Source organism: Hipposideros armiger, unplaced genomic scaffold (assembly GCF_001890085.2).
Source record: "Hipposideros armiger isolate ML-2016 unplaced genomic scaffold, ASM189008v1 scaffold_768, whole genome shotgun sequence".
Classification (NCBI taxonomy): Eukaryota; Metazoa; Chordata; class Mammalia; order Chiroptera; family Hipposideridae; genus Hipposideros; species Hipposideros armiger.
This window is the reverse complement of record NW_017732118.1, coordinates 618,532-644,672: the sequence shown is the minus strand read 5'-3', so window position 1 is coordinate 644,672 and position 26,141 is coordinate 618,532. Positions and strand designations below refer to the sequence as shown.

Sequence of the window (26,141 nt, the reverse complement as noted above, 5' to 3'; positions counted from 1 at the left end):
CCATCTCCTTTGGAGACTACTGTCTGTGCGCGTAGTTGTATATTTCTCCACATACACATCTTAGGCAAATAAGTTTAAAGCTTTATTTAGTGCAAACAATTCAGCAGGTCAGGTTCCTCAGATGGCAGATTCTGAGGAAGCGATTCACGTGCAGGAATTGTATTGGAAAGTGCTGTCAGGATTCACACCTGTGAGGGGATGAAGGGGAAGGAAGTGGAATAGGGCAGAAGGAGAAGCTGAGCTCCAAAGCATTTGCAACAGTAACATCCGTCAACCCTCCCCTCCCTCCAGCTTTTCCCTCCACAGTTGTCCTGAGTTGGAGCAAGGCAGCCAGGCTTCTTTATTATTATTATTATTATTATTATTGGGAAACACTGTGTTTTTCCAGGATCCATCAGCTCCAAGTCAAGTCATTGTCTTCAATCTAGTTGTGGAGGGTGCAGCTCAGTAGCCCATGTGGGGATCGAACCTGGCTGCCTTGGCGTTATGAGCACTGTGCTCTAACCAACTGAGCTAACCAGCTGCCCCCAAGCCAGTTTATAGCTCACACATTAACCAGTCATTGGATACATCCTGCCTCCAGCAACTTTCCCAGAAACGAGTGCAAAATATATGTCAGTCCCAAAGAGGGGTTTGGGCAGACTAGCACAGCATCCAGTAGTTCTCCATGTTTGGTCTGCAGCGGCAGTGGTTCTCAAACTTTAGCATGTATTAGAATTACCTGGAAGGCTTGTTGAAACACAGCTTGCTGGACTGCACACACACTTTCTGCTTTAGTAGGTCTAGGGTAGGGCTTGAGAATTTGCATTTCAGATAAGTTCTCGCATGATGCTGTTGCTGCTGGTCCATGGGCCGTACTTTGAGAACCACTGTAGGACACTGTCCATATTTACATACTGAGAATGGTATATGGGGCCCTTATAAATAGAAACAAAACCTTTTGAAGTCTCCATACCATTCCAGACTCCATCAAATTCTCAGCGATTTTGTGCATAATAAAGCTGGAATAGCTGATCATTAAAATTTGTTATAAAACAAAGGTTAACTAATATAGTAGATTATATGTGTAAAGCATTCTTACTATTTCTGATATCTGGTCATTGTTACTTTTAAAGTTCAGCCAGATTTTCTCCAGGATCTATGATTTGATCATCTAGACCAGGGGTCGGCAAACTTTTGAGACAGAAGAGGCAATCCCGTCCGTCACAACAATTTAAAAATTATTCAAGAGCCATAAAACAAATGAAATCACCATTATGTGAATAATATCCTTCAAAAATTTTATAAGTAAAACTTTATTTTCATTTTCAACTTTACTTCAGAGCCACATGTACGTACCCAAAGAGCCGCATGTGGCTCGCAAGCCGCAGTTTGCTGACCCCTGACCTAGACAGAGGAATTTACAAAATAATCCACGTTTGAGATCTTCAGTTTTGTTCTAAATCCATTTTTTTTACTTCTTTAAGATTCTAATCATTTCTACATTTTTTATTTACCATGTACGCCATTTAAAGCCATATGGTTACAGAAAATTCAAAAGTGTGAGATACTATCAGAGCTATTTTGAATGCACAAATATCGCATACAAGTACCCTTGACTCACTGTCTAGTCCACACTTGGCACAATTAAAATTTAGAAATTCAGTGTACAGAGATTGATCGCAGGAGAAAGGATGGAGCCTTAAAATTCCCACACAGAGGCCTGTGAAGGAGCTCATTTGAAGAGATTTTTCTGTCATTGCTGCCATTGAATTTTTGTAACATGTTTCCAAATTAGAAAATATTCAGCCTGATGTTGTCAATGTTTCAGACCATGAGGGTACCGTTTAGGAAAATGGTGCCTTACTGCTCTGAAAGAGTTACTGTTCTTCCCTCAGGGCCTAATTTACAAAGCAGCAAAGTTGCTGGTAGGATTTGACTAGAAATCTCATTGTCTCAGTAGAACCGTTTCATCTGATTGATGTGCCTCACATTTTACAAATCACCCTTGGAAGGTTATTTACTGGTTACTTTCCCTAAAAGGAGAGGGTAAGTGGGATTTCAAGTTTAAGGGGAGAGGACCTAAGATGTATCAAGTGCAGGTCATCGTGAAGATGAAGCTGATAATGAAATGCACACCAGTGTCTAATTCTCTAAGTTTATTTTACTCTGCCATGAGTTTCATATCATCCTTTTATTTTGTGTGAAACTGAAGTATGTTTGAAAATATATCAGTGTTTAACCCTGCATTTGCCTTCTGGAATGTGACAGCTTATTTCTATCTTATGTTTGGGACTGGAGACAGAGTAAGCTTTAGCGATTTCTAATGCGCAAGCCACCAGAAGTATTAGCTTGAACTGGATGAAACTGCCGCTTTTGTAGTCAGAAATGGTGAAATGTCAGCAGTTCCCCATGTTGCAACCTGTGCATTTCATGCCAGAATGTAACATGAAGACTCTCAGCGCTGTTGCAATAGTTCTGAATTTTTAAATCATACTAAATTCAAAGACAAATACCTAAGTAACGATTTGAATCTTTCCCTCTGCATGGATAGTTCACCTGAGAACTAGACAAGCAGGGAGCCAGCAGTCCAGGCTAGCCCTTGAACTACCTGAGGTTTAACTGATGCCCAACCAGAACACCAAGGGACCTTTCAGCTGTGCAATATTAAAGTTTATTTAGGAGTTTATAAACAGCTTAGAACAATGCTTCCCTTCTTCCAATAGCTGCATCCTCATAAACCTATGCTACCCTCCACCAGTGCATGCAGACGGAAGATTCTTATCCAGTATGAGTGCCGAACAAAACAACACCAGAAGACTGTATGCTCAGCAAAAACCTCGCCCATGATGAATAAACAGCTCTTCCAGGGGCTGCCGTTGGCTCGGCAGGAGTTGTTTATTGCCTGGTTTGCACATCCCATGATAAAGTTGCTGCTGAAATAAATTGCAATTTTGCATAATTATTGACAATCACATCTTAAGCAGTGTGTATCATATTCAAGTGTTCAATTTTTTTCAATCCATTTTTAGCTTATGTTTAATCCCAGGAAGTGTTTGTGTAGTGATCGAAGGCAAATTCAGCATTTAAATAGAGTACTAATTTCCTCATTGCAGACAAAATTTACCTGAATCTTTTTAGATGGGACTGTTACCGCCTCAGGCAATTTTCCCTCCCAAGCTATTATTATGTAGATGTTTGCTGAGGGCACGTGTGTATCCTCAAAACATGCATTATATATAGAGTCAGGAAATTTGAATAATGGCTTTTAGACTTTTCGGTCATTAGGGAATTTGGTTTCCCCCTTCTAAAACAGTAGAGGTAATGAGAGAATGGAATGTGGGTAGAGAGAACTAACATTTTTGAGTAACTAAGGTGTAGCGATATAAGGGATGAGGCTTTACACACGTTGTATTTTCCTTCTCATCACAGCAATATATATTGCAGATGAGAAACTGAGAAATCAGAGGGGTTAAGGAACTTGCCCTGTCACACAGGTGGTAAGGGATATTGGAATTCGAACCCAGATGTGTCTCGTCTTTAGGCTCTACTTTTTCCATTCCACATAAAATTTCCTTGTGGAAAATATCCTCAATTGTATGACAGTCAGGTAATGAATTATAAAGCTAACACAATAGTTAAAACTATTAGAACACAATAGTGTTATGCTAAATAATATTTTTGTACAGTGATTTCTATGAAATGTTATTTTACTACTTGGTAGTCTTTTTGTTCTCCTTTGTCCTCCAATCCCCTTCTCTTTTTTCCTCCAGCACTCAACTTTCTGTTCTAGCTTTCCATTTCCTTGACTTTTCTCCATGCCTGTCTCACCCTGGTTTCCTGCCTCAGGTGACATCAAAGATAAGCAAGGCGTAGGGATTTTAAGATTGTACCTATAAAGATTAGCCTAAACTTTTGCAGTATATTAAAATAAACTTTCAAAACTGATTGGTAAAGACTAGAAAGTTAAAAAAGACATTTTTTGAGAGTTCATATATGAACTTTCAAAACTCCAACACACACACACACACGCACACATAGACACACACACACACACACACACACACGTACATATACAGAGGGTGCCAAAAAATGTATACACATTTTAAGAAAGGAAAACTGTAGTAAAATTGTAATACACAATATACACCGATAACAAAAGATGAATACAAGTCACGTTTGACTTCTGCAATTAGAAGAGGTGCTCAAAGTGGTTACCATCAGTGTCCAGATAGTTCTAGTTATGGTGAACTACTGCTTGAGCAACGTTGACCAAAGTGTCCACTGTATACATTTTTTGGCACCCCCATCATATATATATATATATATATACACACACACACACACATATATGCACGTATATATGCTATTCTATCTGTTGTTACTTTTAAGAGGAATTTTAGCAACAACTCACCCCTTTGTTGGTATGTATAATTTAGTCCCTTTATCCTTGCTCTTTTCACGGGGTTCTCCGGCCACAACATTCTGATATTTAAGAACTACATCTGGACATTTGTTCCTTTGCAGGGTGAGTGAGCGAGAGGCTACTCTGGAAGAAACTCATCGATTACTGCAACAGTTCCCCCTGGACCTGGAGAAGTTTCTTGCCTGGCTTACAGAAGCCGAAACCACTGCCAACGTCCTGCAGGATGCCACCCATAAACAAAGACTCCTGGAAGACTCCAAGGGAGTAAGAGAGCTAATGAAACAATGGCAAGTAAGTAAAGCATTTCTACTTTAGTACTCTTGCGTATCTAATTCAACAGTTCTCAGCATTTGTCCTTGTAATTGATGTGCGGGCAAAAAGATATCTATAAGTTTTTTTCTATGGCCTGATATAGTTAAGCATTTGGGCAAGAAGGAGAGAGGCAAAGGGCAAAGGAAAAGCCATTTATTATTTCATTGAATACCCCAATCTTCTAAATAGTACATGTTTTTAACCAGGGAAAACTTGCACATAAAACCAGAGCTTTGGTCAAGGAGAAATTTTGCTCAGAGACATAAATGAGGGATTGGTTTATTCAATTGAAAAAGTTGCCAGTTTTGAGTGTTTGTTTCATATTTAACAGGGAAAGCATCTGTATGAATTGTCTATTTTATTTAGCGTTGCTAACCGAATCAGTTTCCCTTCATTACTTTCGAATACGTTTTGAAATGCTAACCTGGCATTTTGGAGCTCTCTTCTTAACGTGATCTGTGCAAATAAAAAATGAGATGGCTAAATTTGTCATAGTTAATGATAATACAATTTTCAGACAATTGTTTTTCCTAGAAATAAAAATTATTGCTATAAAACCTCATATGCATAAGCAGTGAAAACAGAAGCTTGGGGTAGTTTTGTTTAATGACGTCTTGGTGAGAATCATATTTTGCAGTTCAAGGAGGCTCCTTAAGTTTATTCTCAATGCCTGATATAATTTTCCTCAACAATCATGGAGTTTTCTTATGTATAGTTGAGTTTTCTGGCTTGATATAAAAACTTGACTGTTATCTCAAATAAAATTTGGAGTGTTAGAATAAGATGATCAATTTGGGGAGACTGATTTCACTTTTTTAAATTATGAAAAAAGTGATAATGTACCCTAGGTTAAAAAATAATAACAAAATCAAATCATAATAAGCAAAGCCTTTTCTCCTCCCCTTCTTGTTTTTCTCCTTGTTTTTCTGTTTTGAGAGGGTATTTGATATACTTTGCTGCTCTTGTGCATAGAGTAGATGACAGTGGCAATTTATAGCTTGTGGAATTCATCATTCCTGCCTTATCATTCTCCTCTTTTCCTACTTGCTTCTCCACAATGTGAGTTGAGTTAATTTGGTCATTTGGAGGTAGTTTGTTTTGAAGAATACCCGCCTTTATCTTTGTAGATATCTTCCATGGCTTGAGAATGTAAAAGCAATACTAAGTTAATTTTTTTGGTCACTCTTAGATGAATGGTTAGAAAATGTATTGCTGTAACTTATTTGACTTATGATACTTCATAAATAAAATTTTTATCTTGTCAATGCCTATAAAGCCACCCTAGAATTTTAATAAGTTATAGAGTCCCATATCATCAGCAATGGTAAAGAGTAAAACTGTAAGTGGATTTTTTTAGCAGATTACTTTAAAAATAAAGAATAATCTACTGACTCAAAATCATTTTATAATAGGAATTTAATAAAATAGCCCTTAAATTAGTGAATAAGTCTGTTTGAAGTTAAAGATATATCCTTCTACTGCCTATACATTTTATATTTATATCTGCAATGCTCTAAAATGATAATTATTATATAACTCCTAGTCTTGAGAAACTGCAAGATTCTGAATCACTAAAGAAAAAAATTGCTATGTTTTCTACTATATTTACTGTGGAAGAATGGAGTACATTTTCTGTTTACCTTTCTGGTCCCTCTGTTAAAAACAGTTGGAAATTATGCTGAGGAAACTTCCTTAGCTTACGGTATATTACTTATAAAAATATATTTATCCTTAAAATGTATAAAAGTCCCTTAGAGTTCCTGAAAACTTTAAACATAATGTTTTTCACTCACTGTGATAAGACTAAGATTCCAACATTATTTTAAAACAGAGACAATTTTCTCATTCTCTCTTAGTTAATATTGTGTTTTCTATGAATTCCAGTTACCTGAGGTTGAAACTACATGTTAAGAATATGGATGACATTTATAGCCAGCTCTGATTTTCAGGTAGATATCTCAGTAATGGTCTTTGATGAAATATTTAGAAGCATCATGGCAAAAACTCCTAAACAACTGAAACTATTGATGATTGTTAGTGGCACATTTCAACTGATAGAGTTGAATTAAGATACAGGGGGTTAAAAGGAGCAAATGGAAATGCCAGTCTTGAAAGTAAAAAAAAAAAAAACACATGTCTTGAGATTACATGGTATTTCAGCTAAATGGAGTGTTTGTTTTTTTTCCGTCTAACGATGATTTTTAAAATTTTGAATGAAAGGAATTTTCTATAATATATGCAAAGGAAAAATATGTAATGGTATGCTTTTTCTCTTCATTTGAAGAAGGTGGTAGCATTTGTTTGATTGATGCTGTACAGTAGTCCTCCTTTATCCATGATTTCAATTACCCGTGGCCAACCATGGTCCCAAATTATTAAATGGAAAATTCTAGAAATAAACAATTCATAAGTTTTAAATGGAAAATTCCAGAAATAATTCATCAGTTTTAAATGAAAAATTCCAGAAATAAACAATTCATTAGTTTTAAATTATGTGCTATTCTCAATAGCATGAGGAAATCTCACGCCATCCTACCCAGGACAGGAATCGTCCCTTTGTCCAGTGTCTCCACACTACAGACACTCAGCGCCTGTTTGTCACTTAGTAGGCATCAGTATAAGTATCGCAGTGCTTCCCTTCAGGTAACCATTATTTTACTTAAAATGGTCCCAAAACACATCAGTAGTGATCCTGGCAATTCAGGTATGCCGAAGAGAAGCCGTAAAGTGCTTTCTTTAAGTGAAAAGGTAAATAAAGTACAATAAGATATTTTGAGAGAGATCACATTCACATAACTTTTATTGCAGTATATTATTATAATTGTTGTATTTTATTATTAGTTTTCATTGATCTCTTACTGTGCCTAATTTGTAAATTAAACTTTATCATAGGTATGTATGTTTAAGAGAAAACATAGTACATCAAGGATTTGGTACTATCCATGGTTTCAGGCACCCACTGGGGGTCTTGGAATGTATCCCCCACAGATAAGGAGGGACTATTGTATAGGAAGCGTAATTCTTACATATTAGGAAAGGAAACTCCAAATGCCTAGCTGGAGCAATAGCTCTCCCAACAGATCCTGATGTATCTGTTGACCCAAAAGCAGTGATGTTTTACTTTATACAAATGCTACTAAATGGAGACAGGGAGTGAAAACCTTCACAAAATGTTTGTTTGGTGTTTTTTTTTATGACTGTCAATCAGTCGTTCTAGATATGAAGACTCCAGCTCTTGCTAACCTACCTATCACTGTTGTATATCATCCACTTCATAGAATGTTTAATTCTCCCAGCAATAATTACAAGTCATGGATTCTGTAAGCATGCATGTACAATATTATGAGGCATACGCTTCCTTAACGGAATTAACCTGATTAATTCCACTCTGAGAGACATTAAAATGTCTTCCTTATATTAGAAAAAAAATGTTATTTCATTTCCTTCCTAAAAGCAAGGACATTAGAGTTGTACTTCAAGGTGATGAGATTTTTCTTATAAGTATTGTTATTTCTGAAAGTCTAACTGGACTTTTAAAGCTAATACATTTTTACAAGAGTACCATGTAGAGCCCTGAGAGGTGACAGTTGGAGATTTTTTAATTGAAAATTTATCCTTAAAATGAAGAACTGTATTCATAATTGAATCAGATTCTCCCTGTGTCCAAGACATTTCCTGCTTTGGGCCTCAGAGAATTGATTAAAATGGTCATGGTTCCAAGTTCTAACATAAAACCATGGGTAACTAACTGAAAATGGGAAGACTCGGCATCGTGGCTAATATTTCACAAGAATTTCACCAGCTTAACTGGTTCTCTAAGCACCCCTAAGAGATAAATGTAATACCAGCTTGTAAAGAAGGCGTGTGGGTGTGGGTATGTGGTGGGAGAGATTGTCATAAAGGTGGCGTAATTAGGATCTTTTCCTCAGCAAGAGAAACCACGGAGCAATTAGTACTTGAGATTCCTTCATCTGTGATCTGACTCATGTCTCAGACCATGTCTCTCAACTCACTCCCTTCTCTCATTTCATTTGTTTACCCGTGTCTTGTCCCTTCATTCTTCCTCACTGTAAAAATTCTCTTCTATTAAACAAAGCATATCCAAAGACACAAGTTTGATCAATTTTGAATTGTCCTTCAGATATACCTGTAAATTCATTAAGATATCTTAGATTTCTAATACATTATTGAAATTGAGGAAGTTGTTCCTTAACAAAAATCTCGTCCCACTAGATAATTCCAAAGGAAGTAATAAGGTAATCTTAGTAACACAATTACTATCCTGAATAAATTGGATTGTCATAGTTCTTGGGACATCTGAGAAGAGAGAGGTAATCTGAGGATCACTGAGTGTAAGAAAAGGAAACGCTCTGTGTCTTCCTCTCTGTTGCTATCATTTGAATCGAGTTTTATATGTATTTTTTAGTCTTTCTACTTTGAGGTCTAAAGAGTACGAGAGTTAGGGCCGGCCGAGTGGCTCAGTTAGTTAAGAGCTTGTTCAAGAGTGCGAGCTCTGAGCAACAGGGTTGCTGGTTTGATTCCCGGCCTGAGCTGAGCTGCCTCTGAGCTGCCGACGGATGGCAGGATGGCTCAGCTAAAAAAATAAATAAATAAAGAGTATGAAGGTTAATCTTAATATTTTTCTTTTGCCTGCTGATGGCTGCCTACCATTGTAGATATGTAAAACTTTTATATGTATTATTTCTCTAAGAACTTTAATTCACCAACTCTTTATTAAGCACCTGTTAGGTGCCTCGCATGCTGTTAGGACTAGCAATAGAAATGTGATTAGAAAGGTGTTTCTCAAACACAGTTCAGACAAAGCACTGGGTTGTGTAATCAAGTTAATGAGTATCAATCCACATTTTTTAAATAAAAAGGAATAAAATTAAGAGAATGAAATAGAAAATAGCAGAGCCTGTCCCTATTAAGTAAGAGTCAGTATTATTTTGTGAAACTTTGTTTTCAACCGTGTGTGTGTGTGTGTGTGTGTGTGTGTGTGTGTGTGTACCTACCAGATCACTATGCAACAAATACAGTAAAACCTTGGATTGCGAGTAATGTGGTTTGTGAGTGTTCTGCAAGACGAGCAAACATTTCTAATACATTTTAACATGGTAAACAAGTGATGTCTTGCGGTACAAGCAGTTTGTTTCTGGTACGAATTATGCTCGCAAACCAAGGTATTGCTGTATTCAAAAACCTCTGTATTGGAACATTGTTTCTGTCTTTGGGATGCTTGTATTTCAGAGGTGAAGATAGCTATGCTAAGACGAACTTAGAAATGTGATGAGTATTATAATAGAGGGCTAGACAGAGTCTAGTAAAAACAGAAGATAATTAAGACAGGCCAGGGAGGCCAGTAAACACCTACAACCGTGTTTTTCAATCTTGCTTATACATTGGAGGAGCTTTCAAAAATGCTGATCTCTGAATTTCGATCCCAGAAATTCAAACTGGATTGATCACATTTTGTCCTGTCCATGATTCTTTTGTCCAGCCCAAATTGAAAACCTCTGTGCAGAGAAATTTAGAAGAATGTGTTTGGAGTTCTCTAGGTACACAGAGTAAAAAAAGAGAATTTTTGGCAAAAGAAACAGCATGTCTAAAGCCCTGGACAGTCTGATAGTTTGGGAATCTGAAAGTTCTCTATGGATGGGGTACAGTTGTAAGAAATGAGATTGGAAGGATCAGCTGGGGCTAAGTTATGTAGAAAGACAGCATGGTATAGTAGATAGAGTCTGAGCCTTGTAGGCAGAGATCACTTATTTTCCCACTTGTTGCCTAACCTCTAAGTCTCAGTTATGTTCTTCTATACAATGAATCTGTTGGGTTGTCGGAAAAGTCATGACATATTTTTTGTATGTTTTTCATTGCAAAAATGCGTCATGACTTTTCTGGCAACCCAATAATACTTCACAGGATTTTGTGAGGAGTCAATGATAGGATACATGTAAAACGGCCACCAGAGTGGCACAGCATTGCTCCGTATGTGTAAGCTGCCTTTCCCTCCCTCTTGCCACCTATATTTAAGAGTTTGGACTTTAAATGTAGTGTATGGGAAGTCGCGGCATAATTTAAAGGAAATGGAAAACCTGAACTTCTGTTTTTGAAAGACCACTCTGGTAGCTGTGAGGGGAATTAATTGGATGGATATGAGACCTGTCCAGAAAAAGCAGTTCGAATGTTATTTCTGTAATATTCCAAGCAAGAAATGGTAATGAAGGTGCTGAGGTTGAACACATGAAACAGATGTGTGCTAGTTGAGGTAAAAATCAACATTGTGAGGTGCTTTATGGGGGGTAGAAGCGAGGGGAGCCTGTGAGGTACAATGAGGACTCACTGACTGCTTGCCATTTGGCCTGACTGGGTGTCTTTACAGAGTTGCACAATCTAAGGGAAGAAATAATTGTGGGAAGAGAAGTCAAGAATGTGGTCAGTTTTGAGGTGTCTGTGAGGAACAGAGGCAGAAATATTAGGTTGGTACAAACGTAATTGCTGTTTTTGCCATTATTTGGAAAGGCAAAAACAGCAATCACTTTTGCACCAGCCTAATATTACCTCCCTTGAAGCAGTTGTGAATGGGAATCTAAAATTTGGAGACAGATCTATGTTGAAGATATACAGTTGAAGGACATTGACATGGAAGCCATAGAAATCCTTAATATTACACACCAATCTATGTCATTAGTACTTACATTTCTCCACGGTCCACTCAGAAATATGCCTAACAGTCACCAAAGTATTGCTTCCTTTAGCACAGAATTGGTATTAAGTGATGCCATCTTGTATATTACTCAAAGGAACATAGCTATGGGGACTCTCTTAATGGTTTAACCATGAAAAAAGGCCAAGAACCAGCAAAGCTTTGGTGTGAAACTCACACTGTGGAAAAAGTAACAGTGTTTGGGTCATATATCCAAGATCTTTGAAAAACTGTTCAATAAGGCCAGTTAGTTTCTTCTATTATATAAACATGGAAACTTTTATTTTCCCTTTTTTTGTCATGTAGCTACTATAAAATGATCATACACATTCGCAATATTACAGATTGTAGTATACAGGAGCACATTCAAAAGCCACATGCTTGTCATCTCACTGTATTCAGTCCTTTATTATGTTCCAGGTTTGGACCCTGAAATTCCTGTAGATCACAGAGAGGATCAGAAAAGAAATAGTGAAAATAAGTAAAAGTTTAGAAGAAAAGAGTCAATGAGGACAAGTGTTCAAGACTGCTGCTTTATCTCCTATAGTAAGGAAGACTAAATATAGAAAATAAGAATCCATTTATTTTTGTACAATGATGAAAAACCATCACCTCAATTTAATGCAATGAGTTTAATCACATCATTATAAGAGTTATAACATTCCAGACCATGTTACCGTGATCTCTTTGACACATATGTGTAAACATGATAATTGAATGTATTGAAAACTTTAGAACCTACTGTTCTGGATATTGCCATTAAAGTTAGCTATTATCTGGAATGATACAAGGCAGCACTAAATTGAATAACTTTGTAATTCAATTATTGGATTCTGTAATTTTTATATACACTGTACAAACCAAAAGAAAGTCCTACATAGGTAAAAAGACACTGTGCATACTGAAAAGTCAATTTTGATAGCCCCTAATAACCATTGCCTTTCATATTTCACAGAGCTTTTGTGAGACTCTTATAGGATAATAAATATGAAAGCACTTTGAAAAAGCTGTCTTCAAATGAAAGATCTGTATTATTGTTACGAATACCATTAGACAAAAGTCAAACTGAAGTTATAAACCTAACATTGAACTCTTTCAAATCAATAGATCAAAGTTATATTAATGATGAGAATGATAATAACTAAAATTTTCATTTTTTATAATTGACAAAGCAGTTTTACTTTCATTCTCTAATTTGATTCTCATTGAAAACCTTGGGTATTGCTATGATGATTTACATTTTCAGTTGAGGAGAGTAAAATCATGAGGTTTAGTAATTTAGCTATTACAACTTCCTTGAAAATCAACTAATTTGAGCATTATCACACCAGATTAGGAGGGAAATAATTCAAAATAATAGCCCGTTAAATAAATGTTCAGTTTTCTGGGATTAATAACATCATGTATGTATCCATTTATTAGGATAAATAATAATAATAGCTCACTTTAAAAAATATAATACTATGCACCAGGCAGTGTGCTAAGTGCTTTGCTTGCATGCTACACTATTATCCTATCCTTTTTACAGATGAAAAAACAGAAGCTTTAACAGGTTGGGTAGTTTCTCCTCAGTTCACACAACTATATAGAGAGAGGAGTCAGTATTTCAACCTAAATTTGACCTTCTGACCTTCAACTAATCCTACTATCCTACTCATTACTCTTAACTGACTCAGCGTTCCAGGCAAAGACCCAAGATAACCAAACACAAGTTTCAAATCGCTCACCTAGTAGGAATTTGTTGATTAACTAAAATCTTTCTACTTCCTAAAGATCCACCTTTTCTTTACATTTTCAGTCTAGTTTCCATATTGACTTCTCAACTAAAGCACTTCTCTATGAAACCACCATAATTTCCATATGCAAATGCCATTTACCAAGTCCTTATCGCCCTAGAAATCTGTGCATAATTTGTTGTTGTTGCCCATCACGATCTTCTGGAAAATTCCTCACCTTTTCACTTGCTGGGGTGCTGTATTCTGCTAATTTTTTCTGACCTCTCTAACTATTCATTCTTCTTTCTTTACCCAAGGACATATTCTGGCCTCTCTTTCCCGTCTTCATTAATTTCATTCTCTTCATTCAATATTCAATCAATCGATAGTTACTAAGTGTCCATTTTATGCTAGGTATCACACTAGAAGCAGTCTTCTGTGTATCTCCTTCAATGCAATGATGTGAAGATTTATATCTCTTTCCAGTATCAGTCCCACATTTCTTACTGTATGTGGGACATGCCTTACTCAAATGTCTCACAGACCATCACAAACTCAATATGATCCAAATTGACCATATCTTTTATACCAAGTCTTTATCTCCTGCCCTGCCATCAATCATACCACCATCTTTTCAATCGGTGAAATTCCCAAGCAAATAGTCAGTTCTACACCTCCTTCTCACTTCCTTACTTTCTAGTTGACTTTCAAGATCCAGTGATTTTTACTTTCCTCAACCTTTGCACCCATTACTTTCTCTCCAGTTCCGTTACCCCTACTCTAATCCATGCTGTTAGGACCTTTCACCTTCCTCCACTCCTTCTTTCCAAGTGCGGTTTCAAATTAGGCTTCCTAAAGCATAGCTTAGATTGTAACTAGATTATAAATTTCATAAGGGAGGGGATTTCATATGCTTTATTCACTTATATACTCCTATTGCCAAGACAGTGCCCGGGCACATGTTAGGTGCTCAACAAATAGTTGTCAAATGAATAAACAAATATATATGACTCCTCTGTTCAGACACCATTTATGACTTCTCAAAGCCTTCAAAATACTCTACTGACTATTTCACCTGGCCCTTCAGGATTGGCCCCCGATCTTAATTTCCAATCTTTTTCTTTTTTTCCTCCCCATGCACCCTCAGCTCCCACTAAAATGCGCAGCTAGCCAGCTTACTCTTATAAAGTGTACAGCATAGGGAATATAGTCAACAATAGTGTAATAACTATGTATGTTGTCAGATGGGTCCTCGATTTATCAGTCAGGGTGATCACTTCATAAGGTATATAAATGTCTAATCACTATGCTGTACATCTGAAACTGTAACTGGAAAAAAATAGATTCTATTAAAGATGGCAGATTAAGCACACACACAAAAAATTAAATGTATTGGGGTAACATTGGTTAATAACATTATGTAAGTTTCAGGGGTAAAATTTATAATACATCATGCTCACCACCCAAAGTCTAGTCTCCTTTCATTGCCATCTATATTTGACCTCCCCTTACCCTCTTCATCCTTCCCCCACCCTACTTCCCCTCTGGTAGCCACCATACTGTTTTCTGTGTCTATGAGTTTGTGCCAATTTTAACAGCATGGATGGATCTCGAGAGTATCATGCTAAGTGAGATAAGTCAGATCGAAAAGGACAAGAGAGCCGTATGATTTCACTCATATGTGGGATATAAAACAAAAAGCAACAAACGAACATACTTTTATGTCTTTTTTTTTTTTTTTTACTTTTATGTCTTTTGATGACCTTGTTTCTTCTCTTGGGATTCCTTTTCCTTCTCTCAGTATACCAGGATGTTACCTACAATACTCTTCAAGGAAAGCCATATTCAAATCCTTTCTTATTCCCTGAGCCCCGGAGCTGGAAAACATCTTGTCTCCCTCTCAATTCCCATAGGCATTTCTCTGCACTCTACGTGGTGTTTAGTGCTTTCCATATTGCATTAGGGAGGCTGGAGAGGTTAGTGTTTAATGGGGTGGGCGTTGAAGCCTGACTGCCTGGGTTTAAATCATGATTCTGATACTTACTGACCATGGATGCATTTTTTAATTGTCCTAAGTTTGCACAGCTATAAATCAGGGATAATGATATCATCTATCTCATCGGGTAGTTATGAAAGTGATACAAATTAATATATGTGAAGTGCATAAAGCATTATTTGACACATAGTAAGCAATGAATAAACATTGTTAGTATTATGTTACACTACTTATCAGGTGTGTGTGTGTGTGTGTATGTGTGTGTGTGTGTGTGTAGATAGATAGATAGATAGATAGATAGATAGATAGATAGATAGATAGATGCTTTTGTATTGATTATTTCACTATAGACTCCTTAAAGGAGCAATCTTCATTGATTCACTTAATAAGAAATGAATGAATTAATGAAAATGCTCCCAAAATAATGGCTACCATGAGTATTAGAACTCTGATTTTTTTTAAAGCTCTGTCTTTTCTATCCAAGAAGAGACTAATAATCTTCCATAGATTTTAGTTTTTAAGTATCAATATTGACTCATGCTTGAAAAGCTTCTTAAAGTCTTCAGATACAAACATTAATACCCCCATTCTTGAGAATAAACATACTACACTGAGAATTAAAAAGAGATATTTTGTCTTTCTTAATGACCTCCCTGGGGAAAATAAATTGACTTGCTGCCCTTCTCTTTCAACCAGACACCAGACTTTGAGATTCCCTGAAGCACAATTCAGTAAAAGTCGTTTATTTTTTCCAGATAATCTCACCAACATTGGAAGGGGCATCAACGACTTATAGATATGTTACTAAGGTTAATAAAATTGTTTTAAATGCATGCTATGAAACAGTAGCATCAAAGACAGTGAGAGCCTGGGCCAGTCACTAAGTTTCTTTGATCTCCATCAGAACCTGGACAAGAACTATACAATGTTACACCATTTTCTCCAAACACGAATAGAAAAGGTCAAGAAAAGTTTGACCACAGAAAAAGTTAAAGAAATTCACATCACTTTTTCCTCCTCCCTTCATGCAAACTCGAATGTTTTTGGACTTTCTAGGCAAAAAAATTAATAATAATAATATTCCTTTATGTGGTGGGTAACAATGCCCCCCCTTCCTATTGGAAAATTCTGAAAGTGTGAATTGGGGGGGATCAAATAAAAGAACCTTCAGTCTTGTATTTACAAATTATTTTTCAAATGAACTTCATTAGTATCTCTCTTGTGCCTTTCATAACTCTGATAACGGAACACTTCAGGTATTAGTCAAAGATTAATAGTATTCAAAATAATTTAGGTTATCAGCATGTGATTTTCATTCCACATGAGGTCCATTTGCAGTTTACATGGTTTTCTAAATTACATTAAAACAAAATGTCAAAAAGTTCACTTTTTTTTTCATTTTTAACAGCATCAATCTTTGAAGAAAGGTTATTAAACAAAGGTCTGTGCATAAATCAGCCATTCCCCCATAGAGGTAAAGAAGCCATTACACCTAGTTATGAAAGAGAGTTTCATGAATGCAAGAGAAATAAATCATTCCCCACTGGAGATTATATTAGTCTAGATGGAAGAATGTCTATTTCCTGATGGTGAGAAATTACTTTTGTTTGCTCCTGCATCTGTGGTTGTCCTTGAGAGGTCTGTTAGCAAGTTGACTATTCAATATCATCACCATCATCATTATTATTACTATTATTATTATTATCATTATTATTATAACTTAGAATGATCTGAGTCATTATAAACATAATCTTTAAATTGTCTGAAGTTTTCAGTTTTTCCTCTCTTAATTTCTATTCACCACCAACACCTTTTAAAATATATTATTCCTTGGGAGTTATAGAAAAAGTTTTTCTCTGCAGCAAGGAGCATTTCATCTGCTCTCAGGAGCCAACCACATTTCACCTCAGTCTTTTGCTCTGAATTCAACAATTCAATGTTGGATTCAATTCAAGGCTGTGGCCCCGCAGAGAATGAGACCTGGATATTTATGAACTGCTGGACCAGGCATTCTTCCCAATGATTTACTCCATAAATCCTACTTTTAGTTTTTATAGCAGTTTCACAAATGGTTGGAAAACTGTTGTCCATTGCAGTTTTAAAAACTGAAGTGAGTATAAATAGCATTTTTACCTGCTATGAGAAATTGTTGACATTTTCTGGTTTGGAGTAGAAAACAATTGTCATTCTTTGGATGCAACCATTGGATTGGTTAGACAACTCTAAATGAATTTCTTATCCAGGACCTAAAAGAACTTTTGATATAAATGCAATGTATATACAGAGTAGAAATATACATTTTTGAGCGGGTTCATGCCTGGGGCTTTTAAGGGCAGCCTGGAGAAGTGGGATGTGCCATAGAACAGTAAAGAGGCTTGAGGATCCAAAGGCTGATAAGAGCCGTACCTGGCCCCAAGGAGGAGTTAATAGTGGTGGGACTTGGGGGATGAGGACAGGGAGATCTAGTCAAGAAGGTAAGGGATATAATTAAGGTGGGTACAGAGTCCTTTGGCCTCCCAGAGCTGGGGACATCTCCCACATACTTTATGGGGAAGATCAGGGTAGGCATTATGGTGAACTTTTGCTACAGAAAAAACCAGTCCAAAATGTAATGGCTTAAAACAGTAACAGTGACTTGTTTTGCACATGGATCTACAATTTGGGCAAGGTTCATTGAGGATTGCTTGTCTTTGCTCTTCTGCTATATCTGCTGGGCAGCTCAACTGGCTGCTGGAAGATCCATTTTCCTATCGTTCTCTTAGTGTCTGTCCATGTCTGTCTGTCTGTCTGTCTGTCTGTCTGTCTGTCTCTCTCTCTCTCTCCCTCTCTCTCTCTCCCTCTCTCTCTCTCTCTCTCTCTCTCTCTCTCTCTCTCTCTCTCTCTCTCTCTCTCTCTCTCTCTCTCTCACTCTCACGTTTCTCATTTCTTATTCTTCTCAAGTGACTTTAAACTTGGCAGAGAGTATGTTTCAAGTCTCTGTGACTGCCACCAGACTGCATCTTTTTCACTCACCTGGGACCGCCCTTTCTGAATTCTTTCCCTCATTTAGCAGCCATCTATTAAAGCTGGACAAGTGACAGAACCTCATTTTTTTAACAGCCAGACATTATCTTCAGTAAGCAGTTTGAAGGATTCAGCAAATCAAAATATGAGCTACCATGGATGAATCTTCAAGAGATTATGCTAAGGAAATAAGCCAGACACAAAAGGGTGAATATTGTAAAAGCAGAAAGTTGAAGAGTGGTTACCAGGGTCTGGGGGTAAGGGGGTTGGGGATTTATTGTTTAATGGGCAAGAGATGAAAATTTCTGGAGATGGACAGTGGTGATGGCTGCACAACCATGTGAATGTATTTAATGCGACTAAACAGTACATGTTAAAATGGTTAAAACACTAAATTTGATGTTATGTGTATTGTGTGACAATAACAAAAGAAGAAAAAAGGAGCTATCAGAATTGTAGAGGGACTTTTTAGAAGGAGCACGGCATCAGAGAGTGCAAAGGGCCTTCTTTTATAGGTCAGGAGACCTAGGTTTTGACCTTGACCACTAACCTGTATGATCTTGGGGAAATCACTGGCATTGGAGAATCTCAGGTTTATCTTCTGGAAAATGGCACAGCTAGATAAAAGAAATGTTTCTCCAAGTTCACATACAACCTGCACCCTTTTTACTTGGAGAATATTACGAAAGTAGCTTCAGAAGCTGACTCCCTAGGGATGGGCCAGGGAATCTGCATATTTAAAGAGCCCCCCAGAGGGTTCTTGTACCCATTTACATTTGAGAACCCCTGGGCCAGATGCTTGCTTAAGGCCATTTCAGCTCTGAAATGTGACACATTTGGATCCTGCCAGGTAGATTCTTTGTGCTTCTGCAGGAGAAAGGAGTGAGGAAAATACTCGACTTGCTGCTTGTGTTGCAGAATTTTTCACTTGGTATCCTCATCTCCAATGCTTAGCCTTTCAGGAATAGTGTTGTTTATTCTTCCCACTGTTTGGGAGAGGCATGGGGAAAAGATAAGGCAGATGGTACCGAGGAAGATTTACATCGCTGCTTGCTTTCTTTTTCCCTTTGCACATTATATAAAACTGGCCATGCCTCCATCTGAGCCATGATCATTAATTGAATGTCATGATCTAATGGCTCATGACATTAAATTATAACTTCGCCTAACATGACCAAATTACAGGATCAGGAGGAGAGTTTTTGCAGGTTGATTCCTGTACCTTAAACCAATTGTATTATTAGCCGAATTTTCTATAATTATGTCTCAGCCTTGATTTAGGGAATCTTCTCTCTTTCATAGAGGTTCATTTTGTGAAACAGGATCAATTTCTCAAAATCAAAGTTAAAAGGAAAACAGATTTTGTGTGGATTTGATTTGTGGTGTGTGGGGGGGGACATGCGCATACGTGTATATAGTGTTTACATTACTGAAATATATAGATTCTGTCTGGGACTCTGTATGAGATAAAAGTGCAGGAGAGAAGTCAGATAGGTATCACATACATTTGATGGTGAAATGATTATCTGAGTATCCGTAGAAAGGCATAATACCTTCAGCTGTATTTTACTAACCAATCAGTAAGTCCTAACTATATTTGTCTTGAATAAATAGTTTTATGCTTATAACTTTGTGTTTATTTTCCTTTTGTACCTGGCCTCAAGAAATAAGGTATCCTTGATTAATTCAAGCAGGTTTGATTCTGAACAGGTTTTTGCTGTTATCGTACTTATTTGAACTTGTGTATAAAATACTTTGTGTTATGAATGTGGTTAACATAGAACAGAATTGGTTGATTTAACAGAGAGGAAAAGGGAGCGAGAACAAGCAAAAAAAAATACACATTACATGCTTTCCTATATAAAGTTCACATGCTTTCCTTCTATAAACTCTGTCAAGCCAAGGGAAAGGCCTACCCTGGCCTCGTAAAGCAAAGGAAAAAAAATGCGGTAAAAAAGTTCTGCTGTTTCACCAAATGTGTCAGCAAGAAGTCTGAGACAAGTTGTGGCAGCATTTAGGCTCTGTACAATTTAGACAACTGACCTGCCACATGAGCATCTCAAAAATGAGTTTAGGCGGAGGCATAGGAGTTGAAATCCAATAATATATGCAACAGCGATCACACCAGAATTGCACATAGAAAGCAAATTAGTCCTCTAATAGAGGAACCAAATTGAAATTCATTCTCTGAGCAGGTTTTCAAACACATTCTTCTCTTACTTTTCTGTTTACAAAAATGGAACACCACCAGAAAAACAAGAATTGGAGAGACAGGATGAAAACATTGGAATTCTAAGGGGAGAGAGAGAAAAAAAATTACACACACACACACATACACACACACACACACACAAACATTGAGAAGGTAGTTTGCCTACATGGTATATCTGAGAAGTCCTTTTGCTGCGGGTGTTTTCACAGAGGGTGACTAATTCTTATGATGTGAAATATTTTCTTTTATATGGTACTGGAAAAGAAAATAAATTTACCCAAGCTCCTTAAGGGCAGTGTTGTATTATTATTACTATAAAATATATTCTCTTCAGAAAAAGTAACCCTAGAGTTGGGTAAGACAGGGCTTGTGACTCAAATGGCATGCTCTGCTCCCCGTACTAGAAATTGCATCCATATGTCTATAGTCACAGAATACTGGGAAAGGATTGCTCCAAATAAAATATGTTTTTGAATTCTTATACAAGAACCTGAAAAAAAAAGGGAGAGCCGAATTATTTATTTCCTAAATCTAATAGTAGCAGGCTAGTAGCAGGTTACTCACTGAGGACATTCATAATAATACAGAGCCGTCTTCAGGCACGGGTAAATATGTTGCAAAAATTACACCCTGAAGAAGTAAGTCACAGGTGTAAGCAAGCACACATCATTCTCATGGTCTGCACTATATTATCTGTTTTTAAAAAGCTGTCATATAGTTGTAGTAGATGGATCAGCCCTTGTTCTTTTTCATTTTCTGCAAGCACAACCTTGACATTGCCTCCCATGGATGGAGTGTACCCTCCAACCCCTGGCCTTAGGGCTTAGCCATGCGATTTGCTTTTAGCAAACAGCAAGGGAGCCAAAGTGACGGGGTGCTAGTTTGGAGGCTGGACCTTAAGAGATCTTGTGTTTTCCTGTTTGTGTTTCTGCCTTAAGAGATCTTGTGTTTTCCTGTTTGTGTTTCTGCCATGTGTATGAGAAGATTGTGCCCCATCTCTGCTGCTCATCTCAGAAAGAGGATGACAGACATAGGAGTAGGGCTGCACTAGCCATGCACGTCCAGAAGCAAAACATGACTGTTTGAAATCATAGTGTATTAGTCTGCATTATTGTGACAATAGTTCATTGAAACAGCAAAGAAGTTGATGTTTTTCCTGAATACCTATTGGAAACTAATAATATCACCTATCTTGAGGTAAACATGTAAAACCTATATTTTAATTATAATGATTCACCGTTGAGTTTTTAAAAATAATTCAATCTTCCCTTGTCCAGGAATATCATTATATTAAGCTTATGCATCATAAATACACTATTTAGTTCTGTTCATGCATTTATCATTTACATTTGTAAGTAACATTTGTAAATTAATTTATTTGTAAGTAACACCCCCAATCTGGAGGGGATACATGCATTTCTGTACTGAGTTTTTTTTAAAAAAAACAAAAAACCTTATTACATCAAAGTGTTGCATAATAATATGTTTTATTTTAATAGATCATGCATTCCCAGGAGAAAGTGAGTGATATTTGGTTTTGTGTGGGAGAGAAAAATAATTAATGTTACCATCTGGTTTAACCCTTGTGATATGGAGTCGTAGCTGTGTTAATTACCCTTGTGGCTTGTCTTCATAGAGATAATTATATGTGAAATTCCTTTCCAATTTGTTATATAATATTAGAAATACATCTAAAATTGATGTGGATTTATTATGTTACCATCTTGTTGGCATAATCATTAAAGTTAAACTCATAGATCTATTTAATTAAATGTTTAAAAGCTATAGCATTCAAAACAAGAATATTATGAAAAGAGATTTTTGAAATAATACTTTTTACATGCCTTTTTTATAACTGGCTTTTTCAGTATTTCTTCCTGTTTAATTTCTGAATCAAAGTCATACTGTCTATGTAAAAATAGATGTCCGCTGAAGACAACCAGGCAATGGATTTGTCTTGACAACAGTTTTTTTTATATAGTCAGACTTCATTTATTATTAGATATGTCTGGTGTTTTTAATTGGTGTTTCTTTACCTTTTTGAATGTAGGCAAATGACACAAAAGGATAACATTCATTTCCTCTGCCATGTTGACGGAGTCAAAGATGAGGCTTCCAAGAGACATTGTCTAATCAATTCAAAGAGACATTTTAAAAGACTGTTGTTAATATACCTTTAAAAAGAATTAGTGGCATAAACTGTTGCTATGTGACTTAGGTACAGGTGTAATTTTTAGTAATCCCAGGCAAAGATGCGATGCATTCCAAAATGTCACAATGAGTATGACTGCTCAGAATTCTGGGAGATTGGTCCTCTGCAAGGCATCCTGGAGTCATTGTTCCTAGGGGAATTTCATTCCAGTATTTACAGCAGCTGCAGCCTGTATTATTCCCGTCATATTGCTGTGTTATTCCCGTCATAGTTTTAACTATATGATTCACATACCTATAGTGTACTCTACAGAATAAGTAGACTTCATATTCTAGAGAAAGCACTTGAAGACATGAAAGGAAGTTTGATGTGGATCTGATTATCCCACGTTATGGTTCGTGGGTTCTCAGGATTAGCTGAGTGACGCCTTAAAGAAGGAAGGTCAGATGATGGGTCTTGCTGCTCCCCGTTCCATGTCGTGAGTGTTATTCCTGTAGAAGAGTAGAGAGTGGGAAGAAAATGAAACCTGTCAATACTGTGAATATATCAATAATAAAAGTGACAGTAGGGCTGATTCATTCTGAATCATCTTTATAAAATGACTGGGGCCATGAAAAATGCTCAGTCTGCACAGCTGATTGGGAAATGTATGCAATCTGTTGATCAGAAATTGTTTGTGAATGCTCTCTTCCAGAGATTTATATACCAGCATTCTTAAAAAAATATTTTTGTCCCCATGAAAAAAGAAAATGACAGACCTGGGAGATAATCATTTAAACTGAAAGAAAGCATTTTCCTAAGAACAACTTTCAAACAAATAATTGATACAAATAAGTCAAAATGCAGCTTCGTTTCACAGAATAGTTTCAGAATACTTTCAATCAACATAATACTTTTTGTTTGGTGGGAAAATAAAAAGCGACATTCTTGGATCATTAAGTAGAAACTTTTAGTAGAAATTAATGAAAGCTATAGGTTTAGTTTGGTGATCCTATGAAGAGGAATATATTCACCGTTGGTCTTTTAAACTCAGGTAGGGTACACATGATTTATATTTTGTGCCTAGAGCAACTGTGTTGTGACATTATATATAATACTATAACAATAGAAGTCCTCTTAGTTAGCTCAGTAATAATCAGTGTACAGTGTGTGTTACTTATTTCTTTCTGATTTGTTATCAAAACTGTGACAAAATCTTAATTGGTAAAAGCAACTTCTCAACCTATACCATTTGCAAAATAGTTAGTTTTATTCGGGTGTTCTTCTTTTAAATATGTTTTGTTCCTTAAACCAAGCTACATACTTTGTTTTTTGTTTTGTTTAATGCCTAGGGTTTAAAACTTTGTTTTCTGGAGTTACTTCTTCATAAAACCACATCATCAACATCCGTTCTTTGCTACGCCATTCAACTAATAAAATATCTGTTTTGAAGGATTAGTTTCTTAGCTATGGTGGCTAGCTAATAATAACTTAGGACATATATTTTCTAAATAATATTAGGGTATCTAAATTACCTGTGCCTGGTATTACCATATTTATTGCTCACTTTAAGCTCTCAAGCGATACATTCAATTCAGATATATTTTTAAATGATTCATTTAGAACAAGTAATACAGATATTTTATTGTATGAGGCTATTGGTAACACCTATCAAAGTATTCTATCTTTTTAATTTCAGCAAATATCATCCACCAATGTCCAAAAAGCCTAAAATTGAATTTATTGTACTTTCTCTTTTATCTAGGAAAAAAATTTTTTGTAAAGCTCAATTAAGATATGAATTTTCAAACTAAAAAGAAAATCGTGAGTTGTATTTGGCATCGTTCTCTTAGTGTTTATTTTAGGAATCTAGCAATAGTTTTTCTTAGGTTATCAGCACATTTCTTCGTGTTCTTTGCATTCAATCTGTGTATTTAAGTTCAGATGGTAATTTGAGCTTGCTAAAATCTCAAAGTAAGGAGAATGATGGAGTATACAACAGCTTTAGTGTTTTCTTATGAAAACCGTGGTTTACTGAAGGACATAGGGCTTGGTCAGAGAAAGAGTCAAAGTCAGATCAGCCAACCTTCTTCTCCTAGTGCTAGTTAGATTTAAACTTTTACACATCTGCACAAAGGGGCCTAGGATCCTTGGCTGAGAGGGCATCTTAACCACTTCCTTGATTTGTACTTTTACTTATATCTGAATAAAATTTCTTAAATATAGCATTCATTCTGTTTTACCATTTTAACTAACCTAAATGTCAATATATACCCAATATAACTTAAGCAATTATAGCAAACAGTTGTAGTCTTCTCACATAAATGCTTTCCTTAGAAGCAACCTATTGGAAAGTCCCTAAAACGCAACTTTCATTAATGACTACATATTAGGGCCGGCCGATTGGCTCAGTTGGTTAAAAGCTCGCTCAAGTGTTTGAGCTCTGAGCAACAGCAGTTCGAGTCCAGCCCGAGCTGAGCAGCCGCTGAGCTGCCAACAGGTAGCAGGATGGCTCAGCTAAAAAAAAAATGACTACATATTAGCCCACCCAACAGCCACCAGAAGCTAATGGAAACCAGATTTGACGATGCCCAGTGGGTCTCAATTTTTTGACGCCTTCTTTTTCCCCTATGGTCTTTTTAATTGCAGTATTTGCCACTATTTAAAGCTATGACTTGTGAACTATTCAAATGTTTACACTTTGGCGAAAAAAACATCAAAGCCATCACAACTCTCCTTTTAATCTTTAACATTTATGTATCTTTTTGTATTTAAAGGGAAAATATGCTGAGGAGCAGTGTGGTCGTTAGACTAGACAATGCGCATTTGCCATCCTACTGAAATGACTCCCTAGACAAGGAGAAAAATTCTTTCACTCCAAACTTGCTTATAAATATGATGATAGCTGCTAGTCCTTTGGTTCTGTTTTGAACTTTAATTATATGTACTCTTCTCTTGATGCTTGGAACTATAGTATCCATAGATGAATAGGGCTGAAAATGAAACCTTAGAACTCATTGAATCACCTCATCAGATGAGGAAAAGTAGCCCCTGGGGATACCCATTTTAGAACATGTCAATCTCCATCTCTACAATATTGAGTTGTCCACTTTAGGACTATGATAGATCCCTTCATTTATTTACATCTACCTAAATATCTTGCAAGAACATATGAGACTTTATGGGTAGAGGCTTTGCACGTCTTTCACATGACTTCTTTCAAAGCAGTTAATATTTTTCATACCTTTATTAAGGTGAAACTGACATACAATAAACTGCACAATATTTGGAGTGTACAATTTATCTTCTCACTTCCTTGTCTCTTTCTAGACAAGAGGACTTCTTCCCTTTGTCTACAAGAAAGTTTATTTGAGAATCCAATTGTGTTTTAACCTGGAGTTTAGTATTTTGGAGGTATGCCAAAGACCACAGAATTCACAGTGATTAGCATATCACAGCAGGCTTCTTTCAAATATTGCAGTCCAGAATACTCTGCTGCAAATCCTGGAAATATGACCTAGTGAGTTAAAATTGACAGTGTTTTGCTTTTTTATTTTTAATCCTTGCCTCTAGCTAGTTATTGCCACCTAATCCCAGTACCTGGAATGCATATAAATGTTGTTATGAGAATTTGATAACTTTTTAATCATTTGACCTTTGT

At 36.5% G+C, this 26,141-nt stretch overlaps 1 protein-coding gene across 5 annotated transcripts in view; it reads left to right on the top strand.

The window, feature by feature from the left end:
- The window catches only part of LOC109373985 (dystrophin-like), a 606,466-nt gene that overhangs the window by 93,823 nt on the left and 486,502 nt on the right, over nt 1–26,141 (top strand). For all 5 annotated transcript variants that reach the window (XM_019628250.1, XM_019628248.1, XM_019628247.1 and 2 more), the window contains exon 5: nt 4,507–4,696. In XM_019628250.1, coding sequence (XP_019483795.1) covers nt 4,507–4,696 — 190 coding nt within the window. The remainder of the gene's footprint in view (nt 1–4,506; nt 4,697–26,141) is intronic.